The 10,557-nt window shown below is 42.4% G+C and overlaps 1 protein-coding gene across 1 annotated transcript in view; it reads left to right on the top strand.

Moving 5' to 3' along the window:
- CARMIL1 (capping protein regulator and myosin 1 linker 1) overlaps positions 1–10,557 on the top strand; it is a 282,219-nt gene that overhangs the window by 137,368 nt on the left and 134,294 nt on the right. The window contains exon 9 of the mRNA XM_077765769.1: positions 9,078–9,153. Coding sequence (XP_077621895.1) covers positions 9,078–9,153 — 76 coding nt within the window. The remainder of the gene's footprint in view (positions 1–9,077; positions 9,154–10,557) is intronic.

The following is a 10,557-nucleotide window of genomic DNA, read 5'->3' as shown; positions in this document are numbered from 1 at the left end:
TTTTAATTTTTATTTATTTCTAGGAGAGAGAGAGAGAGCGTGAGCAGGGGAGGGTCAGAGAGAGAGGGAGACACAGACTGTGAAATAGGCTCCAGGCTCTGAGCTGGCAGTCAGCACAGAGCCCGACGCGGGGCTCGAGCCCACGAACCGTGAGATCATGACCTAAGCGAAAGTTGGATGCTTAACCGACTAAGCCACCCAGGCGCCCCGCCATGGGTCTTTCATATCTGGCCTTTATGGTATTGAGGGGTGTTCGATTTATCCCTACTTTGTTGAGAGTTTGTATCAAGAATGGATGCTGTATTTCATCCCATACATTTTCTGCACCTTTTCACAGGATCATATCGTTCTTATCTTTTCTTCTGTTAATGTGGTATATCATGTTGATTGATTTGCAAATACTGAACCAGCTCTATAGCCCAGGAATAAATCCTACTTGATCATCATGCATAGTTCTTTTAATGTACTGTTGAATTTGATTTGCTAATATCTTGTTGACAATTTTTTACATCCAGCTTCATCAGGGATATTGGCCTATAATTTTCCTTTTTAATGGGGTCTTTGTCTAATTTTGGAATCAAAGTAATACTGGCTTCATAGAATGAGTTTGGAAGTTTTCTTTCCAGTTCTAGGTTTTGGGATAGTTTAAAAAGAATATGTATTAACTCTTCTTTAAATGTCTGGTAGAATTCCCCTGGGAGGCCATTTGGCCCAAGACCCTTGTTTTTTGGGAGATTTTTGATTACTGATTGAATTTCTTTGCTGATAATGGGTCTGTTCAAATTTTCTGTTTAACTTTCTATATCATTTATTTCTGTTCTAATCTTTATTATTTCCCTTCCTCTGCTGGCTTTAGGCTTTATTTACTATCCTTTTTATTATTATTTTTTAACAATTATTCATTTTTGAGAGGCAGAGCATGAGCAGAGGAGGGGGCAGAAAGACAGGGAGACACAGAATTCCAAGCAGGCTCCAAGCTCTGAGCTGTCAGCACAGAGCCTGACACCAGGCTTGAACTCATAGACTGTGAGATCATGACCTGAGCCGAAGTTGGAAGCTTAATGGACTGAGCCACCCAGGCACCCCATTTGCTGTCCCTTTTTTAGTTCCTTTAGGTGTAAGTTTAAGTTGTGCATTTGGTATATTTCTTGTTTCTTGAGATAGGCCTGAACTGCATAGAACTTTCCTTGTAGGACTGCCTTTGCTGCATCCCAAAGGTTTCCGACTGTCGTGTTTTCATTTTCATTTGCTTCCATGAATTTTTTATTTCTTCTTTAATTTCCTGGTTAACCCATTCATTCTTTTTTAGTAGGATGTTCTTTAACCTTCATGTACTTGAGGGCTTTCCAAGTTTTTTTCTTATCTTCGACTTCAAGTTTCATAGTGTTGTGATCTGAAAGCATGCGTGGTATGAGCTCAATCTTTTTGTACTTATTGAAGGCTGATTTGTGTCCTAGTATGTGATCTATTCTGGAGAATGTTCCATGTGCACTTGACAAGAATGTGTATTCTGCCGCTTTAGGATGAAGTATTTTGAATATATCTGTTAAGTCCATCCAGTCCATTATGCCATTCAAAGTCATTGTTCCCCTGTTGATTTTCTGCTTAGATGATCTGCCCGTTGCTGTAAATTATTATCAATGAATTTCTTTATGATTGTAATTAATTGATTTATATTTGAGTGTTTCATGTTCAGGGCAAGTATATTTAACATCTGTTAGATCTTCTTGATGGACAGACTTATTAATTATGATATATTGCCCTTCTTCATCTCTTGTCACAGTTTTTGTTTTAATGTTTATTTTGGGGGGAGAGGGGCAGAGAGAAAGGGGGACAGATGATCCGAAGTGGGGTCTGTGCTTACAGCAGAGTTCCCAATGTAGGGCTTGAACTCATGAACTGTAGAGATCATGATCTGAGCTGAAGGCAGACACTTAACCGACTGAGCCACCCAGACGCCCCAATAGTCTTTGTTTTAAAGTCTAGTTTGTCTACTATAATTCGGCCACTCTGGCTTTTTTTTTTTTTTTTTTCTTTTTCTTTTTGGCATCCATTAGCATGATAGACAGCTCTTCATCCCCACACTTTCACTCTGCAGGTGTCTTTAGATCTAAAATGAGTCTCTTGTAGGCAACATATAGATGGATCTTGTGTTTTTATTCATTCTGATACCCTATGTCTTTTGATTGCAGCATTTTAGTCCATTTATATTCAGAGTGATTATTATAAAATATATGAATTTATTGCCACTATGTTGCCTGTAGCGTTGATGTTTCTGGTGATACTCTCTGGTCCTTTCTAGAAGTCTTTGTTGCCTTTGGTCTTTTTTTTTCTGCACTCACAGAGTCCCCCTTAAAATTTCAGGTAGGGCTGGTTTAGTGGTCACAAACTCCTTTAGCTTTTTCTTTGTCTGGGAAACTCTTTTTTAGTATATGTGCTGCCAAAGCGAGCACTGGGAAACTCTTGATCTCTCCTTTTTTGAATGATAGCCTTGCTGGATAGAGTATTCTTGGCTGCATATTTTTCCAGTTCAGAACATTGAATATATCCTGCCACTCCTTTCTGGCCTGCCACGTTTCTGTGGGTAGGTCTGCTGTGAACCCGATCTGTCCTCCCTTGTAGGTTAAGGACTGTTTTTCCTCCCTTGTTGCTTTCAGAATTCTTTCCTTTTCTGTGTACTTCATCGGTTTCACTATGATATGTCTTGGCGATGGCTGGCTTTTGTTGAATTTAATGGTAATTCTCTGTACTTCTTGAATTTTGATGTCTGTGTCCTTCCCTAGATAAGGGAAGTTTTCAGCTATAATTTGCTCAGATAAACCTTCTGCCTACTTTTCTCTCTCTTCATCTTTTGGAACCCCTATGATATGAATGTTACTATGTTTTAATAAATTGCTGAGTTCCCTACATGTTTTTGTCTTTGTGATCTGTTACGTTTGTTTCCCTCTTCTTTTCAGCCTCATTATTTTCCATAATTTTATCTTCTAGATTTCACTGATTTCACTCTTCTGCCTCATCTAGCCTTGGTTTTATGGCCTCCATTTGGGTTTGGATGTTGGTTATATCATTTTTAATTTCGGCCTGACTAGACTTTAGTTCTTTTAGCTCTGCAGAAAGGGATTCTCTGGTGTCTTCTATGCTTTTTTCAAGCCTACCTAATATCCTTATAATCATTATTTTAAAATCTAGTTCAGACATCTTACTCATATCTGCATTGATTAAATCCCTGGCCTTCCTTTATTTCCTGTTCTTTCTTTTGAGGTAAATTCCTCCCTCTTGTCAATTTGGAGGAAGAAAAAACAAAAAACTAAAAATAATAGAATGAAATAAAATATTAACAATTAAGGAAATTAAATAAGAAAGCTAGATCCGAGGTGCGTTTTGGTTTGCTTGTTCCGAGAAGCTGTCATGTTCTCTCCCCCAAATTATGCAGATTGTTCTGTTAATCCTCAGTTCGATTTCCTGTGTGTCCAAAATGGTTTGATGCTGATCTAACTGCATTTCAGGACAAGACAAGCCCAGGATGCCCTTACTACTCCTCCATCTTAAGTCATCCCAAATGATCTTTTCTGGGATGCTGCCCTTATCCTGTCGGTTTTATCATGGCATTTTTTCTTTTCTGGAAATAAGTGAAAAACTAGGTACATTTGAGGGGTTTTTTTTTAATTCTTTAATTTATTTTTGAAGGAGAGAGTGTGTGGGCGGGGGAGGGGCAGAGAGAGATGGAGACACAGGAATTATTTGGATTTAATAATCCAAAGCAGGCTCCAGGCTCTGAGCTGTCAGCACAGAGCCCGACGCAGGGCTCGAACTCACAGTCTGTGAGATCATGAACCAAGTCATGATGCTCAACCGACTGAGCCTCCCAGGCACCCCTGGGTACATTTGAGTTTTAAGGGAAAGTTTGGACCATTCAGAGTTGCCAGCTGAGATGAGATATAGAGATCTCAGCCTGTATTACAAACCCCAGCCCACAGCTGGATTAACAACCACCACAGCAATGAACACCTCTACGTGTAGTACATTTATATCAGGGAAAAGGCTAGGGAATGTTAATTGTCTCCTCTCTCTTCAACAGAGTGTAGGGAAAGATTCTGCTTTGTGACTCTAAAGGTTATTAACACTGGATCTTCCTTCTCAGCCTTTGGAGTCTTAAAAATGTCTTTGTTCCCATTTTAAGGAAGTGGTAGAAGTGTCCTATGGAAATGACCAGAGAATATTCTGTTGCCATGTTGCCAAAACTCAGGAGAAGATTCCCTAAACTGCTGTAGCTCTTCAAGGGTGACTTTACTCTTTAGATCAGAAGTCAAGTGATGATTAAGGGTGTCTTAGGAGATGAAGGCAAAACACAGTGGGATGTAGAATCAGTCCCATAGACTGATGGTAAAAAGCTGTCACCACGAGAAAATCAGTCAAGATGACAAGCATTGGTGTTTGGAAACCTTTCTACATCGTGTAGTATATAACCCCAGGAGTGCTTAGTGAAAACATGAGGAAGGGTTGGTTCTGATTGGCATAGACCCCATCAGGAAAGTGCGGGGAGCCCTCTGCAGTGAGGTGTTATTGGCATAGCGGTTGGGAGGCTCAAGTGAATTACTGAGTTATTCTATGTTTGCTTAGCCAATCACTTATTACTGTGTTCTGAGAAAGCCATCCTGGAAAATGAACTCTCAGGAATGAAATTATTTATGCCCTGTCTTGTATATTTCCTGTGGAGGTGAGCTGTACCAGTTTTGGTCCTTATTGGTGATAGTTTGTTATATTTAGATGGAGTCTTCTGGAACCTTGGCCTGTGTGTTGTGGCTGTCCCGGCGGCTTAGATGTTCTGAGAGTAGCAGATCCTAGGAATCCCGAATGTCACTCAGTTCAGACCTTGGCTTTTCTCTGCATTTGCCGAAGTGGCTCCTGGATGCTTGCTTCTCAGACTTAAAGCTTCCCATTCTCTGCACAGTCCAGGCAGGTTGAGAGGTTTCAGACCCGAGAAAATGAGGTTTTACATATTGTTGTATGTAGCTATAGTTTATTTACTTTTGCTTCTGTTTTGTATTCCAATGTGTGACCATTCTGCAATTTATCCATTCTGCTGTTAAGTGGATATTTGGGTTAGCTGAATGACTAGGTTGAGTGATGCTGTTATGGCCATTCTTATAGTTGTTGACTTAGAGAAAAGTTTGCAGTTACGTGTACCAGAATGCAAATAATGGTAAAGTCAACCACGGGGTCCGCCATTTAGGTCAAGAAACAGGCTCCTGCCTCTCTGAAGAAGACTTTAATGAATCAATTTTCAGTCATGGGACCCCTGCCTGCCTTCCTGCCCCACCCGGATGTAACAGTTACTCCAACAGTCTTTGTGTTTATAGTTTCATTATAAAAGTGTGCGTGTTTCATTTGGGCTTATATTAACTCTTTAATCAGTTTTGGAAAAAAGTAATTTATTTTGCCTTGTCTCTCCTTCTAGCCTCTGTGCCTATTCTCTGCCTCAGGCTTCTCTCCTGTCTCCAGTCCATCTTGCCTGCATAATGGAAGCTGTCACCTTCCTCTGATACATCCTGTCGATGTTGCTGAAATCGTTAACCTCCTGAAACATTTCTCTGCTTAAAAGCTTTTAGTGGTTGCCCTGTCAACAGTCACATTCCCTTGGTGTTCAAGCCGTATTTCTAGATACTAAGTGTTCTGGTTATCTGTTGCTACGTAGAAACCATTCCAGAGTTAATGGGCTATAGCAGGAGCAGTCACTTTTAATTCTCTATCACAGTTCCGGCCTTGATCTGGCTCCACTAGCTGCTTTCTGGTTGGGCTCTTTCTACAGTTACAGTCAGATGTGGGCTGGGTCTGGAACCATCTTGAAGGCTTCCTCATTCACATGTCTGATGGTTGATGCTGGCTGTCTGCTGGGACGCTTCGCTGTGGCCTTTCTGTGTGGCCTGGACTTTCTCAGAGCAAGGCAGTTGGATTCCCTGGGTGAGCACACCAGGAGAAGGAGCTAAACAGGCGCTGTATTATTGCCTTTTCTTACCTCGCCTTGGAAGTCCCCCAGCATCAGGGGAAGGCATCCGTGTTGTGTCCAGTGTCTGACAGTGATGGATACAGCTGTCATATAAGTTTTTGTGTAAGCACATGTTTTTATTTCTCTTGGGTGAGTACCTAGGATTGAGACTGCTGGGTCTTACGGTCAGCGTATGTTGAACTTCATAGACACTGTCAGACCGTTTTCCACATCAAGTTTGCCTTTCGGATTCTCATAAGCAATGTATGAAGTTGCAGTTGCTTGGCATTTTTTAAAAAAATTTTAGCAATTCACTAAGTTTGTACTGGCATCTTGTTTTGGCTTCAAATTGCATTTCTTTAATGGTTACTAATTTCAGACATCTTGTTCTGTACTTCTTTGCCATTGATACATCTTCTTTGAAGAAACATCTGTTTTGATCTTTTGCTTATTTTTAAAACCTCGGTTGTTTCTCATTTTTAACTTCTTCATACATTCTGATATCAAGTTCTTTGTTAGAAATGTGATTCGCAAATATTCCAGTTTATCGATTTTTCTTTTTATGGATCATGCTTTTGGTATTGGATCTAAAACTGCTTTGACTAAGCCATGCCTTACTCTGTTGACCGTTTCTTCTGCCTGGATTCTTCTAGCTTCACTTGTGGAGCCTGGTCTGCCTTTTCAGGATTTTTGCATATGCTGCCCCCTGTGACAATGTAAAACCTGCTTCTATAAATGATGTGCTCTTTAGTTCCTGAGAACGACTTCATTATGACAAAAGCCAGCTATACTTCAAATCAAGTGACAGACTAGCACACATAATAAAGAGGCTCTGAAGTGTACTCCCTGCTTGACATTAAATCCGCATAAGGAGATAAGACGCGAATGAGCCGCCGTAGTTCCTGAGTGAAGTACTGGGGAGCACTCCTGAACTAAGTGTGTAGCAAGATTTGCCCTCGGAGAAGTGACTGTCACCAGAGTGCGGGGGGAGCAATCGGCGTTGACTCCTGCATGTGGTCTGTGGGGAGCAGGGACGGGAGTGAAGACTATGGGAAGGGTTGCTGTTCGTGGTTTTAAATCTGAAACTTTAGCAAAATTAATGAAGAGGCTCTTCAGTTGGACAGAAGGCGTATGGAACCACGTGACTGAGATGAGCCATTATTTTGCATTGTTTTTCTCCCCTACCTGCAGGGAGTCATTTCTTTCTTTCTTTCTTTTTTAATTTTTGAGAGAGAGAGAGAGAGCGCAAGCAGGCGTGAGCTAGGAAGGGGCAGAGGGGGGTGGGGAGACACAGAATCTGAAGCAGGCTCCATCCCGGCTCCTAGCTGTCAGCACAGAGCCCGACGCAGGACTTGAATCCATAAACCATGAGATCATGACCTGAGCTGAAGTCGAATGTTCAACCACTGAGTCACCCCAGAGCCCATCCCTTTTAAAGCATGTCTGATGAAGCCACACGTGTGGTTCAGTGCGATAGTCTGCGTAGCATGCCCACCCCAGGGCCCGCTACCCAGAGGCTCTGAAATAGTGTGGATTTCACCTCTTTCTCAAGCTTCCGCATTTCTTTTCTGTTTCAGTAACAGCTTGAGTGTCTGCTGTGTGCCGTGGCAGAAGGGTAACACTGAGTATGGTCTCGCTGAGACAGGAAGAGAGAGTTGGTTTTCAAAGAACGTACAGCCTGGGGTGGAGGGCGACAGATGTTGAATACAGACTATGTAATTCGAGGCAGAATAAAATTAATGCTAAATAGAGATGCCCACAGGGTGCTGGCTAGGGTGACCCAGGGAACTCAGATAGGAGAAGACGTGTGACACATGCATCGAAGGGGGCATGGATTTTCCTAGGTGAACACAGCACTGAAAGATACTTCTGACTGTGAAATCGTGTGGTATGTTTGAGGGACAGTGACTTGTCTGCTTTTTGGCTTGTGCAGGAGTCAGGGCCATATTGCAGGAGACGACGCTGGGAAAACAGGATGCAGGTGGGTTTCTGATGCCCGCAGCTTCCGTCAGTGGCTGCAGAGTTTGTGGGAAGCATAAGACAGACACACAACTGGGTTGTCTCAGGCGTGTCATCAGGATTAGGAACTATGAGAAAGTTACAAATGGTTGTAGGATGCTTGCTAAGCGTCGGCATCAGGGATCCATTTGGGGTCACTTATTATCTGCAGGGCCAGACAGTGTTCTTGCTTGCATTATAAACTCACCGAGAGAAGACAGCTGACTCTTAACAGTGGGGGCAAAGTGGGGGCTGGGGCACCAGTTGCCCCACACAGTAGAAAATCCCAGGCTTTTGACTCCCCCAGAACTTAAGTTGACTGGAAGCCTTACCAATAACCTAAGTACTTAACACATATTTTGTATATGTATTATATGTTCCTACAATACAGTAAGCTAGAGGAAAGAAAATGTTATTAAGGAAGTCATAAGGAAGAGAAGGTACATTTAGAATACTGTACTTTTTATTAAGTAAAAAATCCATGCAGTTCAAAGCCATATTGGTTAAAGGTGACCTGTATATGACATTCTTGATGGTTAAAGAAAAAAACTTGTTGGGGCGTCTGTGTGGCTCAGTCGGTCAAGTGTCCGACTTCGGCTCGGGTTATGATCTCACGTTCGTGGGTTTGAGCCCCGCGTCGGGCTCTGTGCTGACAGCTCAGAGCCTGGAGCCTGCTTCAGATTCTGTGTCTCCTTCTCTCTCTGCCCCTCCGCCTCTTGCTCTGTCTCTCTCAAAAATAAACATTAAAAAAAAAAAAGACAAAGACTTGTTAATATAGAACTAGACGTGTAGTTTCTCTCAGAGCAAGGAGGTTCTCCGGGCAGACAGTGCTACCAGTCTCTTTTCCTCTGGATATAGCCCTCACAGCCCCTCGAGGTGATATAACCCCAGCCTTTAGGAATTCTGCTTGCAGACATGAAGACACGCCCTGGAGCCTTTAGTTGTTGTCTAATGGTGGACGTAGTTTCAGCCGGATGCAGTGCTAGTGAATAATCAAAACTACAAGTGAACTTGGATGTCACAGATGGAAAACAAAGTGCCAATATGGCTGTCCTAACAGTGCTTTCCTGTGTCTTGTTCTTTCTGCTCCTAGGGACCTCATCCCCATCGTTGCTGCTCTGGAGTACAACCAGTGGTTCACGAAGCTCTCCTCTAAGGATCTGAAGCTGGTAAGAAAGCGAAGCTCTTGGAAATGTGGCTTAGTCCCACGGAATTTCAGAAGCCCGATAATTATCAAGAAACATTTGGTTTGCAGCACATTTGTACGTGCTTTTTTTCTTGAGCGGGTATTTTCCTGTAAGTGATCTGCATGCCGTTTTACGCACTTTGTCATGTGAGATGCTCAGGAGAAGCACTTCCTCATGTTTTCAACTGCTTCGAGCAATTTTAGATAATGAACAGAAAGACACATTTAGCGTAGCCTTCCCTACACACTCATTCTGTTGGCAGAAACTATTAAAGTTACGTTTGCCCAGCTGCCGATAGCAGATTTACATTTCTGTCCTCCATCCATCTCCACAAAGCGTCCCTTCCTAAGAATTTGGGAAAATGTTACCAGGTAGAGTTGGTCTGGTTGAGTTATGATCGTTTCCACTAATTTTCTAGATGAGTTTTGGGGCAGGTTTATATGTAAGGGAAATGAAATCAAAGGGAGATGTTAGTTTCCATAAGGTATGTGGGAGCGCAGTCTTTGGTCTCTTCTACCACTGGAAAAAGACACCCTGTGGCAGATTGTTTGCACGTTCAAAGCAGCTGTATGGATGGAGCCTTATCCGTAAGTTAGCTTTCTGCTACTTCATTTTAGGACAGGAAATAATCTATAGGTTGTTTCATCGGCGACTCTTATGTTCAAACCTCCAACCGCCAGAGGGTGTGGAAACTGGGGGCTTAAGATTTTCAGAGTGGAGAGGTAGGATTTTGACTGAGACGTGGATCTTTGGAAAGCGGAGGGTTGAGATTTGCTAGTGGACAGTGGACAGGCTGCTCCTTTTCTGAATTTCCTGGGGTGTGAGTAGCTGAAGGCATTATTAGTATGAGCATGAGCTGAACTCATTTGGGGTCCACTGAGAGCCGGCATGGTGTAGAAAGAGTGTGGGCTTGGAAACCCACCTGGGTCTCAGATTCTGGCTCCTGGTACAAGGCTGTGTGACCTCAGCTAAGTTATGTGACATTCCAGAGCCTTAACTTCCTGTACACCTGTTATTTAGAGTTCATTGGACCTCATGTGTTATCATCTCTATCCAGTGCTTATCAGAGTAGATGGCTCCTAATAGCTGTTCCATAAAGATTGGTATAATAAACAGATGTCAAATTAGTTTGGACAGCAAATGAATGGATATAGCAATACATGTGTAACTAATTTTGCAGATGATCAGATGAGTCAATAATGTGGACAGAGACTTGAACATAGTCCCTGACATATTGCAGGCATTTTTTAACTGGTAACTGTTGTTGCTGCTGTCACAGACTAGCAAAGAGGCTGAGAAATGAGCAAGTGTGGGGTGTGAATTATGGAAGTTGTATCAGCTAAACAGGGCAAGTTTCTGAGGTCAGTGGATGGAGCTAGGCATGGC

Source organism: Crocuta crocuta, unplaced genomic scaffold (genome assembly GCF_008692635.1).
Source record: "Crocuta crocuta isolate KB4526 unplaced genomic scaffold, BGI_CrCroc_1.0 scaffold811, whole genome shotgun sequence".
NCBI classification, from domain to species: Eukaryota; Metazoa; Chordata; class Mammalia; order Carnivora; family Hyaenidae; genus Crocuta; species Crocuta crocuta.
This window is presented reverse-complemented; position numbering and strand designations above follow the sequence as displayed.